This window comes from Mauremys mutica, chromosome 11, assembly GCF_020497125.1.
Source record: "Mauremys mutica isolate MM-2020 ecotype Southern chromosome 11, ASM2049712v1, whole genome shotgun sequence".
NCBI lineage: Eukaryota > Metazoa > Chordata > Testudines > Geoemydidae > Mauremys > Mauremys mutica.
The window spans coordinates 4,997,786-5,023,509 of record NC_059082.1 but is presented as its reverse complement, the minus strand read 5'-3'; the positions used below and the strand labels follow the sequence as shown (position 1 = coordinate 5,023,509).

General features: G+C 46.1%; 1 protein-coding gene across 7 annotated transcripts in view; it reads left to right on the top strand.

The window, feature by feature from the left end:
• The window catches only part of SMAD3 (SMAD family member 3), a 376,021-nt gene that overhangs the window by 156,456 nt on the left and 193,841 nt on the right, over positions 1-25,724 (top strand). For 3 of the 7 annotated variants that reach the window (XM_044980017.1, XM_044980015.1, XM_044980010.1), the window contains exons 1-2: positions 8,639-8,776; positions 11,183-11,304. In XM_044980017.1, coding sequence (XP_044835952.1) covers positions 11,270-11,304 — 35 coding nt within the window. In that variant the 5' untranslated portion in view covers positions 8,639-8,776; positions 11,183-11,269. Of the gene's footprint in view, positions 1-8,638; positions 8,777-11,181; positions 11,305-25,724 lie in introns of those variants that run through there. The other 4 variants (XM_044980014.1, XM_044980016.1, XM_044980012.1 and 1 more) reach the window with 2 other exon arrangements.

The following is a 25,724-nucleotide window of genomic DNA, read 5'->3' as shown; positions in this document are numbered from 1 at the left end:
CTTTCAGCTGTCATTGGAAACCACTGGTTCCTTTACAGTCATTGCCTTGTCCTGTACCATTCCTTCCCTGTTCATTAAAACCCATTAATGTTAACTCAGAAATGTTTTCAAAGCACTCTGAGACTATCAGGTGGAAGGCAGCATGCCATGGAAATGCAAAGTGCAGTTGGGTTAAACCCAGCAGTAGTTCTTCATTCAAGGGCTCTTTAGCCCAAGGGAAAACTGCAGGATTTTAGTCCTTATCCATGTATTCTTTTAAGCGCTGCCTCACCTAAGGAGCCACCGAAGGAGCTCTGCCCACCCATTCCCATGCACCCTCCACCTTTCTGCTGTGTACAGATGGGCTAATACTTCTGCTTATAACATCATCAAAGATTTCTTTGCCTCTAGCTTAGAATCTAAGATGTGAGCCCGACTCTGATTTACAGCAGTGTAACTCCATTGACTGAAATGGATGCGCTCTTGATTTACATGGGTGTGAAATCAGAATCAGGCCCAGTTAATTTGAATGCGCATGCTGACCGTTCAGTACTAATGGGCTGACCTCTCTCTAATGATTCAGCCATTCCAGCCAGACAGGAAAGAGAAAGTTAGCGCACAGAATCTCAAGTGTAAATAGGAAAATATATCATTTGAGAAGTACCTCTCCTGTGTGATTAGGTTTGACACGCCTTTCTCACCCTCCATCCATGGGCATGTAGCCATGCTATTACAAGAGACCCTATAATCTATATCAGACAGGGAATGTAAACAGTTCTGATGACAATTTTCTTGTTTATGGTTCAGAATCACTGGAGGGAAGTAATAGGATGGAAAAATCAATAAAGTTAGGTTGTAGCATGTTTTAAAATAGCACTAATGACCTTGAGTTTTAAAAGGCGAGGAAATGGTTCACATCTGGGCTTTTCAGAGCACTGCCATCAAAAAAATCTTATGAATGTAATGATGCAGATAGCAATCCTAGCTGCATGCTCTAGCTTGCTGAAGGTCCATTGCCTTTAAGGAGTCACACCATATTTCCTCCTGTTTTGTGAATCACGTACTGCAGGAGCATGGCTGAACCAAACTGCTTACTTGGAAGCTACAGGACGCTCCCTCGCTTGGATTTCGCCATTTGTATTCTGATTACGTGAGTCGTTGATCCTGTGTTTGTGGCGTCTTTCTTTCTATAAATCAGCACAGAGCTCAAATAAGGCTCTGGTCTGCTCATCAGTCATTCCAGAGCAAAACACAAACCTTGCAGATTGCATGGAAAAGCAGTGAATCTTATCCAAGGGAGGAGTCCATCCTGCTATTAATAATCAGCATCCCACATCAATGGTCTGTGCTGCCACTCAACTCGTTTCAGGGAGTGCATTTTGGTCAAGCCACATGGGCAAGGTGCTTGGCTAGCCATCAGGAGAGCTGGGTTCTGTTCTAGGCTCTGCCACAGACTTCCTAGGCACCCTTGGGCGAGTCATTTAAACTGCTGTGCCTCCCTTTCTCATCTGTGAATAACACCTGCATCACTGAGAATAAATAATGTTTGTAAAGTGCTTTGAGAGCCTCTCATGGAAAGTGCTAGAGAAGCACAAAGTATCTATCTGATCAATTATACAGCAAAAAGCAAGCTAATTTTTAAAAAACAAATGAAGCCCTAGACTTTTTAAAAAAATAGCCCCACTACAGCCATCTTATTAAATCCATTGCAAGAACACTTCTTGATATATTAACTTTGAACAACTTCAGATCATTCCTACCACCGGTTTCCATGGATAACTATCAGGTCCATTTCAGCCATAATGTGGCTTAGCTCAGTAAGAAAAAGTCATTTAAGCAGGAAACAAATAAATGGGAAGCAATAAAAGTTGGGGCAGTGGGAGATACCCAGAATTATTAACTGCATCAAAGAGATCATTTCACCTCAGCGCTTAAAAAAACGAGGGGGAGGAATAGCTTAATGCAAAAGACTATACGTAGGGGAAGAATATAAGAATTAATTTGATTTTCATTTGGAAAAGGGAGGTTGATCTGAGAGCTGCAATTGTCTGATTATTGCCAGAATGTAAATTTCCCTTAGAAATGTGGTTGCAGTTTATCCTAATCATATTCAACTTTAGGCAATGAAAATACTTCTTGCTATTTGTTTTGGTTTCTCTTGCTGTTACGACGTCTGCAAAAATATGTCATGCATGAAATGGTCCCCTATAGTTTGACAAGTTATTCCTTATGTTCACTAATTTTTCATTAAGAAAAATGACAGAACTAGCTAGATTCTCGGTAAGATTTCAGCAATGGTTGTGTGCCGAGATTAAAGATTAAAAAGCATGTGTGGTGTTAGAATTCCCTTGTTTGGTACTATTATTTCAGTGTCGTGTAAAATATAGGTTCCCATCCTTTCTAAAGTGAAAGATTACTGAGAATTTTCCCTGTAGAAAGAATGCAGGATTGGTTATACAGTATGCTCCCTAAACAGACAATCTATTCAACAGTCTGCATCATACGTTGTTATACATTCATCCAAAATTAGCACCAGAAGGAGCTGGTGCCATTGTAGTTTAAAAGAGGTAATTATTAGTATTCTAGTAGCATTAGTGGTCTGGTTGTGTTAGGTGCTGTACAGACACATAGTACTAGCCCCACAGACCTTACAGCCTAAATAAGCAAGACAGACAAGGGGGGGAGAGGAAACAGACTCTGAGGTAAAGTGACTTGCCAAGTTGTGTCACAATCAGTCAGTAACAGAGCTGGGACTAGAATCCACCACCCTGGTGTCCAATTCTGTGCCCTATCCACTAGATCACACTGCTCTCAATGAATTTAATTATGAAGGGGTCTTTAATTAACCTCCAACCTATTTTTTTCCCCATGTCCCATCATCTTTAAATGAAACTCCTCTGGAACCTAGAGACTTTTGCTCCCACATGGAGCTGCTCTGACTTTTGAACAAAATAAGTGGATGATATTTTCAAAATATGTTTCTCAACCCTGCTGTATTCTTCTGGTTTCTGGAAAAGCTCTAAAAACCATGAATTAATCTATTGCATTCCTTTCTTTTCTGTTCTCTATTAGGTGTTTTAAAAGCTACATCATTTTTAATAGAAGACATGTTTTCCACCCTCAATCCATACCGCATCCAGCCAGTTGAATTCTCTGTTGAATGTGTGTGGCAGGATGACGTGGGATTTGTCTACACAAACAATTAGTTCTCAGCAAGCTGGGGTATGAACTTCTTTGAAACAGGACTAGCTCAAAGCACATGAACAAATTGTTAATGTACGTCAGCAGGGTCCACATGGACAGTTAGTCCACGGCAGGCTAATGCGGGGTAGATGCCCCATCTTGCTGAGAACTAAATGTTCATGCTGACAAGTCCTATGATTAGCATTTCCCCCATTCAGTAATTCAAGCCCAGGGGATGTGCCCACAGAACTGAGTTGTGGGGCTCAGAACGCAGGGGAGCAGCATTGTGCCCCTGCACACAAGCCCTTCAACCCCAAGTCTGCAGGATTGGGGCTCCACAGGTCAGGATGGGATCTGCTGGTGGGGGGTGGAGAAGGGCGGGGAAGCTGCCACACTCTATGGCATGCTCTGAGCCAGAGCTAATGCTCTTCCAAACAGAATTAGCTCCTGCCGTGTCTGCAGAATCCCTCTCAGAAGAGTTCCAAAAGTAGCTATTCTATTCCATTGGGAAGAGCCACTAGCAGCTTTGACTCCAGATGGTGCCATGGGGGAGTCAGGCTTCACTGACTACACTACTGCCGCTAGGTCTGGGGGTGAGGCCTGCTGCTCCCTCCCCTCCGTGACCCTTGAGGGGAACATACCGGGGGAGCTCCACAAGGTTTGTCCCCATCTTTGAGGTTTTTGCCTTGGGATGGCAAGATACAGCCCAGACTTTCCTCAACTAAATTCCTTAGCCTATCCAGAAGATGAAAGGCTACGCAGATGTCAGAGGCCACTCTTCTCTGCTGTACACAGCTAACTAGCTTATGTCTCCTACATAGGCAGCCAAGCTCAGCCTTTGGGTGCCTCCAAATGGCTCATTTAAACCAGTGGGATCAGTTTGTGCAGAGGGTGGACAACAATGGAGTTATAGATGGATCTGAGCCACTGGCCATCTCGAGCACACCCCAAAAGGGAGCTGATTCTAATTTGCTGAGGTTCCCTCTCAGGTGTCTCCAATTTCCAAATAATTGAAGCACAGCAGGCCGGAGAATTCGTTCTGAGAAGGTACACGGGGATAAAGGGATTATCAAAAGTGCTCATTGTTGGTCTAACTCTGAGTTAGCTGAGTTAGACCAAGGCTGTGTGTTTGGGAAAATCCCACCTTAAAATCGGCATGTGGTTAGAGACTGTGTACTGGGAACCAGCATCCCTCAGTTCAATTCTTCTCCTGTTTGCACTGCCTCGTGTGGGAGACTATAGTTACCGCAAGTCACCGACTCCCTTTGGAAAGTGTTAGCTAGGCACCTAAATTTGGCCTTGGAAGTCCAAGTCCAAGAATGGGGAAAGAAGTTCCAAATCACTAAATGGGTATTTGTAGCTCACTTTCTTCACAGGCCTGTGCTGTGAAGCTCAACTGCTTACTGTTTGTTAAAGTCCCTGGGGTCCATGGAAGAACATCACAGTAGATGAGCAAACTATTATTAGATGCACATATGCTTTTCCTGCTTAGAGCAGCATCCATCTCAAAGCATGGGGCAGACATGGAATGTGCAGTTGTATAGTTAGATTTGGAAGGATTCGATTTTTATCAGTAAGTGTTGATTTCACTGCACACACACACAAGCCTTCTAAAAAAAAAAAAATCTTTCCATCGATAATCAAAATATACAGATAGACAAAGTACAAAAAATTCTGCTTGAGAACTTGAGTCAAAATCCAGTGATTTAGACTTTTGAATTTGGCTTCTTACAGGTGAACTAGTGAATGAAGGGTAAAAACAGGTACTAGTTGCTGAATTAAGGAATTTACTTTGTATATTTTGAAGTGAGATGTTGATAATTTGTGTTAACAGTTTATAAAGCTGTAACTTTTTGAATTTCATTGTCTGTCTGAGCGCCCCTCCCCCCCATAACTACCCACCACTGTGAAAATTTAAATTGATAAAAATCGGAGGGTGGGACAATCCTTCAAGCCTTTAATGCCACACAACTGTGACAATTTAAATCGATATGAATCTAAAAAAAGCTTAAAAATAAGAATTAATATTATCTGTCAAAATTATATAAAATGAATCCTGCCAAGCCAATGTATAGGACATGCACATCAAGTTTCTGTGTTGCTTGTGTGAAGGGAGTGGGGCTTTTCACATAGTAATTTACATGGTAATTAATAGCGGTCTTACATTTCCTCTGAATGCTGAAGAGCAAATGTGTATATTTCCCCTCGGAGTTGCTATAGAGCCACCATGGACTCCAGGAGCCCTGGACCACCGAGAGCAAAGAAGGAAGTGGAGTCCTTTGCACGTGCTAGTCCCTGAATAGCTTTATTTCCTTGAGGGCCTTTCCCTGACAGATGGGATAAAATTGCAATAAAAATATTAGAATCCCAGTATGGGAAAATCTGATGAGCTAGGGGTAAAGGGAGACGTAAGTGCTGAGGGATATTTATACAGGGGTGGGAGGAAAGAGGAGATTTGTGAGATCAGAAATTCCAATTAAGTCCATAATTTATTTCTACGGAAATGATAAAATTAGAGATGGGCCCAAGCTGCTGTGAATAGTAAGAAAAACTCTAGGCTCAAGTCCTTCCCTTCTTACACAGCAAACTTAGAGAAGTGTCCTAGCACAACCGCAGGGTCCTTTGAGGGAACTGAACCCATCTCTAAATTCCAGAGTCATCCTCATTCGAAAATGGTTATGTTGCACACAACCTTGGCATCATGAAAGTATAGTCTGCTCCGTTACATAAGTGTTGTTTTTCTCCATTGTCTGGACCTCTGAAAGTGGCCGGGCAAAGCTGGCTTTTATGTATGCACCAGTTTATGGTAGCAAGAAAAGATCCGTGTGTATCTGCCTCCAAACAAGATATTTGGTGTGCAGTGTTGTTGTAGCTGTGTTGGTCCCAGGATCTGAGAGAGAGAGAAGGTGGGTGAAGTAATATCTTTCATTGGATCAACTTCTGTTGATGGAAGGGATAAGCTTCGAGCTTCACAGGTCTGGAGAAGGTGACCAGAGTATCACAGCTAAATACAAGGTGGGACAGATGGTAGCGTAAGGGGTTCACGCATGTTGTAGTAGACCACTTACAACTTCACAACTCTGCAGTCATAGGGCAGAGGAGGGTTAACAGGCAGCAGAGCATATTCCAAATTGTTGTAATGAGCCACAAAGCCAGTGTCTCTTAAGTCCTTTAGTTTTAGTGTCCAACAGAGTTATGAATTTAAGTTCCCAGGCTCATCTTTCGTAGGTGTTATGCAGGCTTCTTTTGAGAATGGGGACTGAAAGGTCAGATGTAGAGTGAATGCTTCCCTTATGGGTGGTAGGTTGCTTTTGTCTTTTATCATCTTTCTGTGTGAGTTCATTTCAGTGTAAGGACTGTCTGGTTTCACTCACATAGTTTCAAGTATCAGAGGGGGAGCCGTGTTAGTCTGGTTCTGTAGAAGCAGCAAAGAATCCTGTGGCACCTTATAGACTAACAGACGTTTTGCAGCATGAGCTTTCGTGGGTGAATACCTCCACGAAGAAGTGGGTATTCTCCTCCGAAGAAGTGGGTATTCACCCACGAAAGCTCATGCTGCAAAACGTCTGTTAGTCTATAAGGTGCCACAGGATTCTTTACTCACATAGTTGTTGTTGTGGCATTCGATGCATGGGAAGAGGTACATTTACACTATATCCACCCTAAGGAGCTGTACTCCTTATTACAGGGTTGATAATAGTGAGTACTGGGCTTTTGAAACCCAACCCCCCCAAGCCCCGCCCCTGTTCCCTTTGATTTAGATGGTTAGGCACTGAACCACTGGTTTAGAAAAACACATATTTAAAGACCTTCACAAACAGACTTTGGGGGGAGGCTAGGTTAAAAAACATTTTTTTTTACCCAACAACTTTGAGTGACAGTGTCCCTTTAAATACAAAAGGGTGGTGAAAATGGATCATTGTCTTTGAATCTTGCATTCCAGCAACTCTTCATGAGCCTAAGGAGGACACAGCATTAATCAATCATCTGGAAAGTGCATGAACTGTAACTCCCTCTGCCTTGAGACCAGTTGAAGACATAGCACATAAAAAAGTTTCCCAAACGGCCTCGATTAAGCAAGTAGAATTATCTGTGAATGCCCAAGACAAAGTTCCTCTTGAAGCCTGCTCCGTGGTGTAAAGAATTCACTGCCTGGTAAAACCACCTGCAGATGTAGAATAAGGGTTACTTACACGGCAACATTTTCATTTTCCAACTGGCTACATATTGAGAATATATTGGAAGTACTTAACCTAAAAATTACCTGCAACATGATTCAAGATTGAGTCTGCTTGAGGCTTGGTGCAGATAGTGGAGTCAGTGACCTTACTGAGAGAGGCTGGGTAGACTTTATTTACTGAGCTGTGACAGCATGCTTGCCTTTCTACAAATGGGGCCAGATTCTGATCTGGGCACCCCTCCCTTGACTTTGGTAGGGGTACTCTAGATTGACACCAATGCAGCAGAAATCAGAATCTGGCCTGGGGTCTCTGCATCCAGAAGTTACAAAGCAAAGGTCCCACTTTCTCCTACAAATAATTCATATGTGGAGAGGAGACTAGCATATCCTGCATTCTGGGTGTTAACATGAGGACTCCAGGCTTGTAAAACTAAGCTGGGTCTTTATTAAGAGAACCGTTGACAGAGATGCTGCAAGTGCAGCTAGCATTCTAGCCATGTGCACACTGACTGACTTCCTGGTGCCTCCTGAAACCTGTACTCTTCCCTCCAAATTCTCTGCAGGTTGCTACAGCTTTGCCTTTAACAAATTCTTCTTTTTGTGTTTTTTGTGCTAGCGTTTGCTGACTTGCAGGGGTCAGAGGGGACTAGTACATAGCTCACTATAGCAGGGTGGGTGACATGGTCAGGGGGACGCCGTCTGACTGCTGCAAGCTGGTGGGCCTGGGCTGCCGGAACAGGGGTATGCCCAGGGCTGGAACCCATGGCCAGCTGGGGGGTGATGCCACCCGGAGCTGCCAGCCTGGCAGGGAGATGCAGGCAGCGGGGGAGTGTGGGGACAGGGCTGGCCAAGCCGATGTAAGGAAGGCGGACGGATTCCGCAGCTTACAAAGGGGGTCTAGGCAGATCCGGTGGGGCTGGGTCACTGATCCGTGCTCATCTGGGGCCAGGGGAGGATGAAGGGGCAGCCGAGTTCCCCCCCCCCCCAGAGCACATGGGGCATGGGAGGGAGCGGGGCCAGCCTTAGGGAAAATGGCACCTTATTTTTTTTTCCCGTTTTGAGCTGGTCCCTCGCACCCTGAGCCCCACACTGCTGTTCTCAAACTCAACGAACGGGCGCCAAAATACAAGTTCACCCAGGGTGCCATTTTCCCTAAGACCGGCCCTGCACTATAGGGACAGGGCTTTTAGTGCCAGCCCATGGGAGTCTGCTGGGCCTCAGAGTCCTTCCAGGCCAGTCTCCTGCTTGTTTGTGTCATTGCTGTTGCTAGGGGACTTGGTTCCACCCTGTTGCTGACTTCATTCTACTGGGCAGCGTCCTGTGGATCCTCTGTGCTGCTCTGACACCTTGTTTCTTCTGATTCTCCTACATCAGGGCAACTGATGGTTGAGATGCTGTGTTGTCCTGGTGCTGACCTTGGCACCATCTGTCCAGGTACGCCAGCTGTCTGCTGCTCCTCCACAGCTGTCTTCAGCTTCAACGCCCCCCCCCGCCACCCTGAGTGTGTCGCTGCCTCCCGCGACCATGTCCTGCTGCAGCCGGGGCTGCTGTCTTTCGCTGTTGCTTTGTGTGGCTATTTGATGGTTGAACCCTGCTCGCCGGTGCGGACTGGCCTCAGGTCCTTGACTCCTTTGTGGTAGCATCTGCCTGCTCAGTCTGGTGTTCTCATAACTGCTCCCGTGTCTTGTCCTTTGTTCCTCCTCTGGGCAGCAGCTGACTATCCCTCTTGGAAGGCAGAATCTCGGCTCTCTGACCAGCCTTGGTCTCTGTAATGGGCCACTGGCTAGTCCCTGGAAGGGTGTATTGAGAGAGCCCAGCGTTGCCAGGCAGAGATCCCTTCCTGTCTGTCTTGCCTTTGCCCTCAGTCTCTTGGCTGTCTATGCTGCTGACTCAGCCTTGCTGTTGCTTTGTGGGTACCCAAGGGTCGCCGCCTGGTGCTCAAATGCTCAGTTGGTACTGAATCATTTCAATGTACTGTGCCCCTTGTTGGAGCATAGAGTGTCAGGGGTGCCACACCTTGTGCCTTCAGTTTTCGGATCACTGCTCTTGCCTGAGTGTCCTCCAGCTAGTACATCTCAGCGGGGGAGCTAATAGAGGGACGGGGGGCGCCGGACAAGCGGGGCTCCGAGCAGCACAAACCAGCCCTTGCCCAGGCTGCGAGGGAAGCACTCTCCCAGCTACTCCCTGCCCCGGCGTGGGACAGATTGTGGCCACGGCTGTGGCTTGGAGGGCTCCTGGTGGCCCTTCCAGGACTTCAGCCACAAGGACAGTGACCCACCCAGCTCTGTGTTGGCACCTGGCCTGTATTTCCCACTCCACACCTAGTCCTCATGGGCTCTGCCCCAGCAGCCACCCTGGACTCACTTCAACAGCAAGCTCACCTAGAAATGGGGGGCAGGGGATGCTGGGGCCAAGAGTGGGTGGGTGGGCTGGAGGTACAGAGCAAGGGGTGCCTGGGTCCCATTTGAGTTGAGTGGCTTCAGAGGAAAGGGTGTGGGGGGTCTTCAGCCCTGCGGGTTGGAGGCTGAGGCGTCCTGGGAAGAGGTGTGCAAGGGGAACCAGGGGTGGAGGATGAGGAGGCTGGGGGAGCGTTACAGGGGGTGGTAGAAGGGGAACGATTCCCAGTCCCAGGGGTGTGGAAGATAAGGATGGGGCAGGCTCACAGGGGCAGATGGAGAGTGGGTCCCTGGGTCCAGGGGGTGGAGGCTGAGGTAGGGATGAATGGGGCATATGGGGAGTGGGTCCCTGGGTCTGGGAGGATGAGGCAGGGATGAAGGGAGCAGATGGGTAGTGGGTCCCTGGATCCGGGGGGAGGAGGAGGAGGCAGGGATGAAGGGGGCAGATGGGGAGTGGGCCCCTGGGTCCCGGGGGAGGAGGATGAGGTAGGAATGAAGGGGGCGGATGGGGAGTGGGCCCCTGGGTCTGGGGGGGAGGAGGAGGAGGCGGCAGGGATGAAGGGGGCATATGGAGAGTGGACCCCTGGGTCTGGGGGGAGGATGAGGCAGGAATTAAGGGGGTGGATGGGGAGTGGGCCGCTGGATCCTGGGGGAGGAGGATGAGGCAGGGATGAAGGGGGCGGATGGGGAGTGGGCCTCTGGGTCTGGGAGGAGGAGGAGGAGGCAGGGATGATGGGGGTGGATGGGGAGTGGGTCTGAGAGGAGGTGGCTGGGAGAGAGTCTCCGGGGACAGATGGAGAGACCTATATAGTGGTGGACAGAAGGGAAGGGGCATCACAATATAAGGACGCGTCAACTGCTCTTTTTCAAACAATTGCTTTGTCCTTTCAATGGCCTGTTCTTGCGTCTCTGTCCATTCCTTCCCTGCATCATTATGTGTGACCTGTCTCAAGGGCTCGCTGCGACTGTGGCTTTCAACTCACGGTGGTTCCTATGAATTCTTCCCTGGAAAGGGTGTTTGCTTGGCTCCCATAGTGGAAGCCAGGGCTCCACCCCAGAACCTTTCACTGGAGCGGCACTGCCAGTCATGGCCCTGAATGCAGCTTCCTGGGAGTTTGGGACGGAGGGGACGTGGAAGGAACCCAGCTGGTTTTTGTCACCACCCAGCCCCACTCTCACCACACTTCCAGCTGTCTGGGAGTTCTAGCCACTCAGCCCTTGTGATAACGAGGCTTCTTATTTCAGTTCCTAAAATCTAGATGTTTGTAAACGATGGCTGGTCCCTGTGGACACTGGGGTCTCTATAATACTAATGCTATGACAGGCATTAAAAATTACCAGTAAAAAATGTAAAGTAAGAAAAGAGGAATTTCTGGTGAGGTGAAGCTGCTACTGGGCTGCCTATTCTGTAGACTCTAAAGAGCCACATTCTGACTTCCTGCAGGATTTAGGTCGTGTGTTTCCATGGGCCTGCAGAGGTGAAACTGAGGGCAGGAGCTGGTCCAAAGAAGACGACTACAAAGGAAGTCTGATGCAATGTCGCCCACCTGCTCCAGGAAGAGAGAGGTACCTTTCTCTATGGCCATGTTCCCTTCACCTACTTTCCTCGTTTTAAGATACATTTTTAGTCCATGTTTCTTCAGCTGAGTGATCTGATGATAGCTATGGATTATCCGTTTCCCCCAGGCTGGGGAAAGCTTCCACTGAAGAGGTATACTTTGGGTTTGATGAGAGGAAATACTCCCCCCTGGGAGGGTTGACGTTCACGTGTGCTTCTCTACTGCCTGAGCACCTGTCTCATGGTGTAGAGAAATGGGCTCTGTGCTCAGCATCTGCTCCCCGTTCCCTGCATGATCCCAAAGTGGGCATGCGGCAGGGGGGTGGAGCCTGAGCAGGGCCTGTGCACCGCTGCCCCAGACATGTCTGTGCTGCGGCAATGGGAAGCGCAGCAGGCAAGCTGGTGCTGTGCTGCTGACCCGCCAGCCTCACGCAATGTTGAATTAGCTCTGCACTGAGGTAAGCAGCCCTCTAGTGGGTCCCTTCCTCCCTCCGCTTTTGTTCACCCTGTCAGGTTCCCAGCTCTGTGCGACCAAATTCACTGGGGGCTCATGTTGAATGAATGGGAGGATGGCTGATTTCTGCAGCAGTGGAATATAATGAAGGTCATTTCACCCATAAACAGTAGCCAAAAAAAAAAAAAGATCTCCAGCAGATCTGCAGGTTTTCTTGAAGTTGGTTGTGATGTTACAAATCCTGATAGAAACATATTTGACCCTGAACTTTCCCTGAAGAACGAAGTGATAACAGGTAGGATTAACAGTCGTTAATATTAGCTGCTTCTTTGGGAGGCAGTTTAGTTAACTGAATGCATTGCCTAGGGTCCAGCTCTGTGCCTATAACATCCTGCATCTGGGCTCATATTGGCTGTCCATATTCTCTAAATACCCAGCTGCTGGGCTTTTTTCAAAGACTTAGCCTCTTCTCTGGAGAGCAATGTTAGGCTTTCATTTTATCCTTCCAAATGCTATACCTCCATCACTCTTATGAGTCATGTTTTCCAACTCCTACTATTCAACACATCACTTTTAGCCAGCAAACTTTATGAACCGTGCTTGTGGAGATTAGAAATATGTTTTCAATAATGACAATTTCGCCCCCTCCTGCAAACCTTCAAATTATGAAACAGAGAAAAGTATTTTAAACATGTAGATTAAAATTATACACAAGCTTAAATGTGTCACTCTTTGGCACAGAACCCTCCAGTCTCAGCCAAGACTTGCAACTTAGAATTCTGCGCCTCTATTTTATTAGCCTTCTTTTTTTTCCAGCAGCATGAATGTCCATATTTTAAAACCACAGTTAACTCCTTAGCAACAAAGGCCCAGATTTTTAAAGGTCTTTAGGCATTGCTGTGCTTAACATTAAAACACCTGTCTAATTTTCAAAAGGGATTTAGGCACTTTGTCAATGAGATTTAGGCTCTTAAGTGCCTAAATCCCTATTGAAATAGGAGACCAAGTCTCCTAAATCTGTCATTGCAACACTGAGCGTAGCAACACCTCCTAAATACCTTTAAAAATTTGGGCCTATGCTTTGTATATTTCCTAGGGGTTTCAATCCTTGTACTAATGTACAATACTGCTTCTAAGTCAGCCTCCCTCAGTGTTCATCTGAAGGATGCCTCAGGATAGATCCTCAGGTGGTGTAAATTGTCAGACCTCCATTGGCTTCAATGGCACTAAAACAGTAAGATCATCTTGAGGATCTACTTCAGATGTCCTCAAGCCATCATTAGCTCTAATATGGGTTTCTTAAATTTCAAGGGTTAAATAACTCTGAAAAGCAGTAGATATACTGTATTAACTTGTCTGCATCTGAGTCTCTCATTTCTAAGGACTGCAAAATTCTTCACGTGTTGTAGCCTTTAGTATACTGAGCAATTAAGACGGTAGTATGTGGGTATTAGACAAACTGCTGTGTTTGCAGGTTGGCAAAATATGTGTAAAGCATGCTTGCTGCACCTGTGTAGTATTTGTGTAAGGTATATGATATCAGGAACGATGTCCTCCAACTGTAAGCAGGGGCGGCTCTACAAATTTGGCCGCCCCAAGCAATCATGCCCGGGAGGCGCCCCCGAGCCGCGGGAGCAGCGGACCTCCCGCGGGCATGACTGCGGAGGGTCCGCTGGTCGCGCGGCTCGGCTGGACCTCCCGCAGCTGCGGGCGGTTCGCTGGTCCGGCGGCTCCGGTTGAGCTGCCGCAGGCATCCCTGCGGGAGGTCCAGCCGAGCCGCGGGACCAGCGAACCGTCCGCAGTCATGCCTGCAGGAGGTCCACTGGAGCCGCCGGCCGAGCGTCTCCTCCGCAGTCATGCCTGCGGCAGGTCCGCTGCTCCCGGGGCTCCGGTGGACCTCCCGCAGGCATGACTGCGGCAGGTCCGCCAGCCCAGCCTGCCGCCCCCCCGGGAAAGGGCCGCCCCAGGCGGGTGCTTGCCCCGCTGGGCTCTGGAGCCGGCCCTGACTGTAAGACATTGTCTGGCAAGAATATAGGAGAATATAGACAAATTAGAGGATTGGGCCAAAAGAAATATGATGAGGTTCAACAAGGACAAGTGCAGAGTCCTGCACTTAGGACAGAAGAATCCCATGCACTGCTACAGACTAGGGACCGAATGGCTGGGCAGCAGTTCTGCAGAAAAGGACCTAGGGGTTACGGTGGATGAAAAGCTGAATATGAGTCAACAGTGTGCCCTTGTTACCAAGAAGGCTAATGGCATTTTGGGTTGTATAAGTAGGGGCATTTCCAGCAGATCGAGGGATGTGATCATTCCCCTCTATTCAGCACTGGTGAGGCCTCATTTGGAGTACTGTGTCCAGTTTTGGGCCCCACACTACAAGAAGGATGTGGATAAATTGGAGAGAGTCCAGTGGAGGGCAATAAAAATGATTAGGGGGCTGGAGCACATGACTTATGAGGAGAGGCTGAGGAAACTAGGATTGTTTAGTCTGCAGAAGAGAAGAATGGGGGGGATTTGATAGCTGCTTTCAACTACCTGAAAGGGGGTTCCAAAGAGGATGGATCTAGACTGTTCTCAGTGGTAGAAGATGACAGAACAAGGAGTAATGGTCTCAAGTTGCAGAGGGGGAGGTTTAGGTTGGACATTAGGAAAAACTTTTTCACTAGTAGGGTGGTGAAGAACTGGAATGGGTTACCTAGGGAGGTGGTGGAATCTCCTTCCTTAGCGGTTTTTAAGGTCAGGTTTGACAAAGCCCTGGCTGGGATGATTTAGTTGGGTTTGGTCCTGCTTTGAGCAGGGGGTTGGACTAGATGACCTCCTGAGGTCCCTTCCAACCCTGAGATTCTATGATTCTATGCTGCATTTGGAAAGTGCTGCGTGGCCATTGAGATGTACTCCATAGACCACGTTTTGTCTCACAGCAAACTCTATATAAAACAGCCACTTGCACGGTTCTGGAGTTGGTGGTGTTTCCAAATTCTTCTGCTGTATTTTGAACTCTTTGGCCAGAGGTGAACGTATTAAATACACGTCCACCAGTATCCACAGACTAACCGGTATGAAAATAGAAAAGTGCTTCCATAGTTCAGTTCACTTAGTGAAGTTGTACAGATGGAGCATCCAGACTAAATCCAAACAAAGTTCAGAAGCAAGAACAAAGGAAACAGTGTCTGACTTTAGTTTCACTTCTTTGCATGGTTGCACAGTGGATTTTGGGGACCCCCCCCCCGTGTATGTAAGCATTTGTCATTTGCAGGTACTTGATGCTGGCAAATATCCGGCTTAGCTGATGTTTTTAGAAAATACCTGAAATCGTGCTGCAGTTGACCTTAGAAAGCAAACAAATCTCAGCGTTCCTCCAACAACACTCTGGACTGTTGACAGCTTCAATCACACTTCACATTGTGATGTTACATGACAAATCTGTTATGAACATCCCTATATAATAGGTAGCAGCAGAAGGATCCATCAGATCAATATTCACAATAATTTAAGAATTGCGCTTCTAAAAGTGCCTTTCTGCAATGGTTTCAAATGCCTCTTAATTCACCTACATTATTTCTCTGTCAATAAAGGGAACGTATGCAATATATTTATTTTCAAGGAATGTATTGCAATTGTCTGGTTTGGGGGGAAAAAAAACCCACAAAAAACTGACACTAAGGAGATGGAAATCTGTCATCTTCCATTGTTAAAAGATTGGTCCATGCCCATCACAGAAGTGGATGTATATGTGAGAAGCATTACAGGACTGATTCTGTAAATCAGAGCAACAGCAAGGGAAAGAATCCATGAGTCCTCCTGATTCCCGCTCTGTTGCTCTAGATTATACTGCCTCTGAGTAAAGCGCTTTGTTGAAGAGTGATGATGCCTAATGTCTTTAGGGGGATAACAATAGCTGACAGCTCATTGTATTTAGACTAAAATGCACCGGAAGTTCTTCCTACATGCTCAGTGTTTTCTCTTGAAAATTGGAACGGAAGATACGGCTTTCTCTAAAATACTAGTCTTATTTGGCTAGCCAGGTAGGCATTTTACCAAAGCAACTGGCTGGGAATCAAGTGTGTTCACTGGTGGCTTGGAAACTCTCTTTTAAACCTCCCCCCCAACAAATGGCAGCATGCAGCACTGCAGGGCTTCAGCAAACAGAAGCCTTTTGCCTCTACAAAGTGTTTGTGCCTCTCCAATATTGCAAAGGGCACCAGTGCCAGTATGAAAATGGGCTCAGAAGGATGCTCTCTAAGGCCCAAACCCACATGATGGAAATAAGTGGAGCTGGGCTGTTGAATCAGCGGGAGCAAATTTGAGATCCAGCAAAAGGATCGAAAATAGTGGAGAATATGTCCGGGTTCAATATCCTTCTGTTTTGTCATACAGGCTTTCAACTACTACTTGACCTAACTTTGGGAGACTGCACAAGAGAGTTCCTCTATCGCAGGGGTTCTCAAACTGGGAGTCGTGACACCTGGTTATTACATGGGGGGGAGGGTCGCGAGTTGGCAGTCTTCACCCCAAACCTCACTATCAGAATCAACCTCCATATCTTCTTGGTGAGAAAAAGAAGAGTTGAGGCTATATTATAGTGACTGACTTGGGCCTCTGAAATTGAGGGGCAGCATTCCCACTATAGACTTCGAGCAGAAAAACAGCTTAAGGCCTAACTTTGCTGTGCAAGGTCTCAGGCCAGGGAAAAAGAATCTGTCCATTTCTGTCGGTTACAGAGGACTACAGAGAACAAATAGAAGAAGTTGAGCAATGTGTCTATTTGGACCAAGAAATTAACATGCGCCACGGTCAGGAAGGTGAACTCTCGCGAAGAAAGAAAGCAGGTTGGTGCACATTCAGTTCTATCAAGGATGTCCTCCAAGGAAAAATCAACAAGGCAACATGCACCAGCCTCTTCAACTCAACAGTACTGCCAGCAACGTTGTATGGCAGTGAAACATGGGCGATGACGAAGACAGAGGAGCAGCAACTGTCTGTCACATAGAGGGTGATGGAAAGAAGAATTTTGGGAATTTTAATCCGCGACCAAGTCCCCCATGAAGTGATCAGACAGCAAAGTGGAGTGCAGGACGTTATCACTGAGAGCAGGCAGAGTAAAAGGCAATGGGCCGGGCCTATAGCAAGGCTCACTGACAATCGATGGACTGCAGCTGTCGCCGAGTGGTACCCACGGGAACTGAAACGACCACTCAGCCAAGTTCCAAAGAGATGGGAAGATTTTATTGTGAAAAGACATGGCCACACATGGAGAAGGAAGGCCAGGATACGAGAAGAATGGAAGACTTTTGATCGGCGCAATCTGTACAAGGGCTGAAGGACTGATCGATCAAGGTGATGAATACAAATAATTGGATGCTTTTCTATTGTTCCGTAGCTTTAAAATGGGCTTGGCTTTTATAATGAAATGTAGCCAGTTTGCTCTTGGGGTGAAGTCCCTGGGCCCAAGCTTGCTCCCATTGAAGTCAATGGCAAAATTTCCATTGGCTTCAGCAAGAGCAGGACTATGCCCTCATGTTAGTTAGGTCTCCCTGCCCCCGGGAAAGAAGTGTGTTGTTTGTTGTAGCTCGGTGGAATCTGTGTTGCAAAGCAGGAAATCCCCTGAAGGGCCGGGCAGGATCTGAAGTGACATAGCACTCACTTTCAGGGAAGAAGTTAAATGGCCAAGATTGGGATTTGAGGAGCTGTTTAAAAGCATCTCTTCCACAAAGTTAACTGTCCCTCGGGCCATGGGACCCCATGCCATGCAAATATCATGCCGTTTTCCAGACATACTCCTGCAGTGGCAGCTTCAGTGCTGTGTGAAGAATGTTCATTAAAGGAGCTGACTCATGGTGGGTGAGTGCCAGCCAGCTGTATAAACCTGTCTCACACCAGAGAGTTGGACCCCGTACAGTCTGGGAAGGAGGGAACCATTCTCACTCCACAGGCAGGTGGTGAGCTCCCGGGCACACTCACGCTGAGCAGCCCTTTGTACAGCCTCACCTGATTCGCTTTCATATGGGGCCAGCTAAATCATCTCCTTGCTGGGTCCTATGGTGACAGTAGCACCCACATCATCCTCCCGAGAGAGAGGAGGACTAGGTCCACACCCTGCACCTGTTTCATGTGGAACTCTCATCTGATCTCCAGTTGCAATGGGGATGGGGGGTTTTCAGCACACCTAGCCTATACCTCTGCTCCCTGGCTGAGCTAAATTTCTCAGCTGTCAAGCCCAAGAAGTATTTGTGCTGTATTCCTCCTTCAGTCTCTCTCCAGCCATCTGTGAGCCAGGAAGGAACCTGCCCTCCCTGCTCTGGGGCATCAAGAACACAATGTGCATATGGTCTATCTATGGCAACTGATTTAGGCAGGAAGGGCAGGGGTCAGGTGGCTGTTTCCCCATCTGTTAGATGGCTCTTTTCCACTGAAGATCCCTTAAGAGTCCATTGACAGCTTCAGAGCCCAGTGGGCTACATAGCTTGTCTAGGCTCCATTCTGCAGCTGCTTCTGGGGCACAGATTTGGCTTTCATGAGACAAAATAGTCAGAACAACGCACACTATTGTTCATATTCATACATGTGTGCATGCTTTGAATTTATAATTACGGGCTGGATTTCTGTGTCCACTTTGTGCACAAGTGAAATTTTTCATGCACAAACTTTGGGCCAATGCATTTTACGGGTGCCACGCTTGTTCTCATGGAGGTGTTAGATTATTGAAAAGGCATGCACATGTGCTCTTGGAATTCTTAGTAGGTGTTTTAATCTGCAAAATGCAGGGACAATTTTGCATGCAACACAAGTGGTGAGTGGGATGAAAATATAGCCCTGATAATACAAATGTTGGTATAAAAGGCCATTTTGGTATAATTTTTTATTCTAAAGCTCTATGGGTCTCTTAGCATGCTGCCTTTGGTATATTCCCATTTGTTTTGGTGGATTGTTTGTTCATTCTTTGATTTTAATGGAACAACAAAGCTGCACGGAGATATTAAGAGCCAAATTCAGACCTGGTGTAAATAGATGAAGTGACTGGAGTTGCAGTGCAGCAGATCTGAATGTGGCCATACAGACACGTAACTCTCCAGGTTCACTGTGTTCATAGTGGTGCTCTGCTTCAGCCTCGCCATTGTGTCTAGACGTTCGCAGGGGCCGAGAACAGTTCTGCCCTGGTACATACCCCAAGTGCAGCAGTAACTAGGCAGAATGGGATGGATTAAGGGCAATGCGCCAGCCTCAGCTGTGAATTCCCTGGCATTTTGTGGGCTGAAGTCAGCCAGCTAATGTGGCCTGAGCCTAGTTTTTCTGTGGTTTAATTTATATTAAATGTGACTACATTGTTCAAATAATCTCGGCCTTTTTCTGTTTGTGCAGGTAATGATGATATAGACTCATTTATGCAAGATTATCCTTTTATCACATTTCCAGACTCATTTATGAAGCTCATGTTTTCCCCCCGAGGGCATCATCAAGTGAGTTAAGTTGTACTATTTGCCTCCTGCAGTGAACTGGCAGGAGCCTACTTCATTGACTGATGAGGGCTGCTGCCTTTGCCAAATAGGGTCTGTGTGATGGATATTTTACTTGTGAATATTGTAGCTGGAAATTAGCATGTTTATTGAGGTAGAATGTGTTTGTTTACATTCTACTACCCATGGTATTACCTTTTATGACCTGAGTTATTTAGTTGAGGATAAGCATAAATGATTCCCGTTTTGGCAAAAAAAATTAATGAACTACTAGATATAGAATTATGCCTTAAGTAACTCGACTAGACACACACGCTTTATGGCTCAGCAGTTAAGTGAACAAGCTTAATTCTTTGACCTTGATTAGATTGTATCACATCAAACAGGGTGTGAGGAGTTGGTGTCATTTTTACCCACTGTTAATGCCGACCAGGCAATAGTCTGTGTAAATAAGAAAATGTAACATCTTATTTGAAGGTGGAATTAGTAAGGAAGGTTGTTGAATTCATAGACCTTCCCAGGGAAAGTAAAGTAAAATCAGGATGTACAGTAGGTAGGATAGTAGGAATTGCAGGGCAGGAAAAGACCTAGGAGGGAGAGGGTCAGATTTCCCTCTCTCTCTCCGGAAAAGGACCCCCAGGGAAGCTGTAGGAAAGGAGGTGGCACTGGTGGTAGACCCTGGGAAAGGGACCAGGCAGGGATGTCCCTAGCTATTCTGAGGCCCTACGCAGCCCCAGGTCTCCGCGGGGCGGAGAGGAGGAAACGGGTCTGGCTTAGGGGGCAGCGAGGAACCACCCCCAGGACTCGCTGGCGGCATGGTTAGGGCAGGGTTCCTGCACCTCCTACCGCCAGTGAGTGCAGGCCTGGCCCTGCTGCAGAGCTCTGGGGGGTGGGGCGGGGGCGGAGCAGGAGCGGGGGCCATGGGGAAGAGGTGGGGCAGGGGCTGGAGCAGAACGCAGCTGCGCAGGGCACCAGGAAATGTGCCCCAAATTTCCTGGTGCCCTCCGCAGCTGCGTACTTTGCGTATGGGTAAGGACCACCCTGGAGCCAGGCTCCACGGAAGAAGCCTCGAGGGTCAGTGTTCTGCAGCAGAAACAGAGAGCTGGGGAGAAACCAGCAGGACTGAAAACTCGAGCCCAGATGGGTAGAGGTTGCTCTAGCTGGGTTTGCTTTGTTTGGGGGGTTCTGCATTTGCTTGGGAGACGCTGGGGTGGGGAACCTGGGAACCCACTACTCTGACAGAAGAGTGGCATGTAGCCGAGCCCAGGGTAGGTGAGAGACATGCTGATAATTAGCATTGTGTGGGACGCTGTCTAGACGAGAGACTGACACCCCACAAGAGGTGACTTTTCACGGTGACAGCTTGGGCTGAGTTGTGAGAAGACGCAGACCGCTGCCGGGCCAGAGCAGCTGTCAGCCCGTGCTACTAGACAAGGAGAACCTTTTATTCCCTGCCCCACCAGGAGAGGGCGTGCCACTGCTGAGTCCACTTGTCTACAGGGAACTGCATGGGAAACCTGTGTCAGCCTTCACTATAGAACTTGCACGAGTGAAAGGCAATTGGCTAAGCTTGATCTAGACATGTTTTCAGGTTCGTGCACTTTTTCATTAGAAGGATGTCGTCATTGCCTTAGGGTACACAATAGGACAGCCGGGATGTATCCAGGTTTTAAGATGATTTGTTGTGAGACAAGGCTAGAAAGGTTGAATTTCAATAGTCTCAGGAGGAAAGAAGTCTTTCAGGTGACCTAACAGAAGCACTCATCCCTATAAAGCACAGTCAAATAAACAACTTCCCCTTGGTGAGGGCTGACACAGTCTTAAGCTCAGGATGGGGTGAAGTGAGGGGGCTCCCAAACATCTGTGTGAATGCTCAAAATAAAACCATCTGTCAGGTACCTGGATGCTTCCTGGAGCAGGGAAGGGGAATGGTAAATATGGCCATTCCTCCTCTGCTTCGGTGGGAGAGGCCAGCACTGAGGTAGATCATTTTCCTTTTATGAATAGATCCTGTTAATCTATTCTCTTCTCAGCTAACCACCCTCCCTCCCTCCACCGGGCCTACGGGCACCCATTTTTTTTCCTTTTCTGGCATCCTATTGCTCCAGTGCCATCTCTCCAGGGAATTTAGGGGTACCATATAGTAAATGTCTATGGGCTATATGGAGCAGAAGTGAGGCTAACCAGCAGATTTCAGTGTGGACGCATCGTTGTTCCAAATGTTTTCATGTTCCCAACAGGGAAATCTGCAGGCTGTGAGTTGACATCTGCAGTGGCCCCAGTGAGGTTTGGACTGAGTGAGAAGGGCCATATTTTCCCACTGAAAATACCACCTCTTGCATGGATTAGCTAGGCATCCAATAGAACTGGCCATAACAGACCCTAACGATCAAAAGTGTCTCCCAAATCCTGCAAAATTGGGGTTGCAGACTGTGAAAATGTAAGTCACACCCCACCCATGAAAACTGTAGGGCTCAGTCTAAACTACAGTCAAATACACCCACACTGCTCCCATCAACACTCAGAAATATCCATTGTTGTCCAGCTGTCAACATGCAGGCACTTGAGAACACACCTGAAGATGACAGGGCACCATCACTGAAATATTCACACCTCGCTGGGTTTGGGGGTGGGAGTCGCTGTAGGGACAGCACTCAGAGAACCATTTCACTACTGTCAAACACCATTATGTAAGCAAATCACACCACAGCAAGTACCATCAACGGGCCAGTTTCCTGCTGCATTGGAAGACATGAGCCTTATGCATCAGTCAGTTGTTCTGTATTGACCTTGCTATGAATTAGTCAGTGTCTTTGCCTCGTCATATCTCTTAAGATTTGTGTGCAACCTACAGATACCAGAAAAGGGAATTTGCATGGTTGTGTGTAGAATAGAAGGTTCAGAGGGGTGATAAAAGGACATCTCCAGTTATTATATTGGGAAATAAATCTGATCATTTGTAACTTGTTCAAATAGAGTTGAAAAATCTGTCACCTGGTATGGTATCAGGATTTAAAAAAACAAACTAACTATATTTACCAAATTCAGCTAGGACTGATACATCTTCATAAGTCAGGCTTTTAGGTGTAAACGGCTTTTTTTTAAAAATGCATTTTGTACTGATCCAAAGTGAAATTCTTTTTTAAAATCAAACAGTTGAATATTATTTTCATTGTGCAGCCATAAATATAGGTTATCATGCTGCCGCAGTAAAAAGAAAGAAAAGAAAGAAGGATGAGGGCATGTTTGCAGTAAGAGAAACTACACAATGAAGTCTACCACACAGCTACACAATGGAGAGTAAACCTGGCTGATGTGACATCTGCTCTGAAGCTCTCATGGAGCTGCATGTAAGCTCAGTTGAGTCACAAAATCGATGAGGCAAATGGATGCCAGGAATTCACCATCCACTGCCCACTGAAGTAAATAGAAGTCTTTCCACTGCCTACATTGGGCATTGGCTCAGACCCTAAGGAACTAGCTAGTGCCCATGTCACGTTCCCGTTGCGCTCTGTTGAGTGGGGAGCACTCTGACTGCAACAGCTAACAGGAGTTTGAGTCTATTCAGTAGCCATGGAAGAGTGTAAGCCGAACTGCTGTAAATGTAAGTTTCATCAGTTCAAGAACAGCAATAGATACCAGTGTGTATCTATCTTGCTTTGCTTGCCGTGTTAATTTGATGCTGTGTGGCTCTCAAGGGTGAAATGGAAATGAATATGACTTCAGTATTACAATAACTAGTAATAAAAATTATGATTGCCTACATCTTGGAGGCACTTTCTTGTGAATAGTAAGATGAAGTGAATTAACAGCTTGAAAAATTGTTGGTCCTGGTAGAAAGCAAAACCATAAACGTTAGGATTATTTTTCCTGTGACAGGGCCATCAATGGAGAATGGTACAAATGGGGAAATTCCCATCCTCCCACAAGAAATCATTTTCAGTTTCCTTCAGCTGTGCCAATGCAAATATCTTTACAGGAGTCCTCCAGGCCATTGGAAGATGGGGAAGATCCCTATGCAAGTTAATAAAATTTGCTCTTGGCCTGCAGAAGTCTGTGGTTAAGTAGGATTTTCAAAAATGCCTCACTGAATGACTTATTGGACTTATGCTGCTAAACCTTCAGAAATCCCATTCCACACCATATCTATTGGGCCACAGGCCTCAGTGTTCAGTGTTTGAGCTCAGATAGGAAAACAGACATATCCCATCCACTCAAGCCTCTCAAACCAAAGGAGGCTGGGAGGAATCGGATCCATGATATCCCCCCTACCAGCCCCTGCAGAGATGGCTAGGCACAGAAGGAAGTGGATGCTGCTACAGGGGAGATGTAGTTACCATGGTTACTGGTACTCCCTTGAGCTCCTGCTAGAGCAATCCATTGCTGCTCCGCCCTGTATGCTGCAATCCACCCCTTCGAGTTGTGGGTACATTTCCTGATATCTACATATGGTAGGGATTGTTTTATAGAAAGTGTTGGTGAGAAGAGAATGTAACTAATAAAGCCAAGCAAGATATAGTGGTCACCATGAAATATCAACACTGATATTGGGGTCTTTGCTATATCTCATATCAAAGTATAGTAAACACAACAGATACCCCAAGAATCGGAAATGCCAGTATGTAGTAAATGTTGGGTTTTTTAAATTTTATTGTAGCAATTAAAATTTGGCAAGAACTGGAAAGTGCTATTCTCAGACATCTGCATGAATAAGAAAATGTGAACTGACTTTAACGGTCTTCTTGTTTTCCATGAACCTTTGTATGTGCAATTGGTTGATTTTTTCATGCAAGAATATTTGCAGAAAGTGAACAACTTGTGAATACTTGTTGCTAATGTGTTTGAGAAAAATTATGTTGCATGTGTCCAGGTAACGGTATTGAAATCAACTTGGCTGATATCATCTTGCTAAAATGCATTTGCATAAAGTGTTCATCGAGCAATTGTGAATCACCAACAAATTAATAAAAAACAGTCGATTGGCAGATAGTTTGCAAACAGAAGAAAGGGCAGCAGTTGCTGAAGGAATTGCTAACTACAAATAGCTCATCAAGCTCCAGTGGCAACCACTGTAGTTTCTGGTGCTGATTAAGGTTTTTGGTTTTTTATTCAATTGCACCTGTAAAACTTCACAGTGACATGCCATGCTTAATTTCAGCAAATTACTCCTACTAGAGCAAGATGAAATACAACTAACTTGGGGGAAATAGAATGTACTTTAATTAAACCATCTTGCAATTAGTATTTGAGTGATGAGATAAGGTGTTTTATCTTTGTGCAAATGGCACCAAACCACCAAGGAGACACAGCTGCAGTATTCTAAAATTGGACACTATAGTCAACTTAGTTAATTTACAATTTGAGAATATTTCAGAGATAGGCAGCCAACTATTCTGGGTTATATTTGCTTAACAATTAATTGCTTACAAAGATACATATTTACAGCATTATTCTCTTAAGGTCTGAAGCAACTCCAATTTAAATCAATGGAAATCTTCCCATTAATTTCTTTGAGATCAGGCCCCTAATGAATGTGTTTTCTTTTGTATAATAAAATCGTGTAGTAATTTCATTGGAAAAGTGACTGAAATATATACAAAGGATTCATTGCATTCTGTGGAGCTAAACATATTATAAATCAGTTGTGAATGGCAGAACGTTACAATGCAAAGTAAAAACCATCAGGTATGTGCTAGACCTTGACCTTTTATATATTCTGATCAATAGTTTAATACTTTGGATTTATTCTTGTGTTCTTCTTGTATTCATTATGAGCTTTGGCTCAAGGTATGTCGAGTGATGCTAAATATCACTCGACCAGGAATCATTTTATGTGCCAAGATACCCCAGCCTGTAAAGTAGCAGCTGAGGAGGATTCGGTCTTAATGACATTCTGAATACATTTTTTATATAAATATAGACCATAAATCAAATGTCATTATATCATTGCTCCTATTTTCCTATGGCCACTGTCGGAAGACAGGACACTGGGCTAGATGGACCATTGGTCTGACCCGGTATGGCCGTTCTTATGTTGCATTCAGAGCTGAGATTTTGGCCCAGAACTGTGTCCTGGGGAGTTTTACCCCAACTCTTGTAGAATGAGGAAGGACTGATCTTGCTCTTACAAGGTTCATGGGAGTTTTCCTATTCGCTTCAAATAGGAGCATTACTGGGTCCTTCATAAGAACTGTGGGATTTGACTCATGTTAAAACAAAACAAAACAGGTTGTTGTCAAACTGCATCCCATAGAAATGTCTTTTATAAATTTGAGTTAAAATAACAGCTCTTTTGCTATTCCCAGAAATATGAGTATGATGTCCCAGTTTGACTGCACTGCCTCGTCCCACTCCCACATACACCATCCAGAGGTCAAAGATATGAGGAAACATCCTTTGAGTAATTATAGGGGTAGAAGGGAAATATCACCATTAATCTCCCTTTGCGTTCTTTCTAGGAGTGGGAGGATCTGATGGAATGAGCATTTCCTAGTGTAGATTTCCCCAGACATCCTCT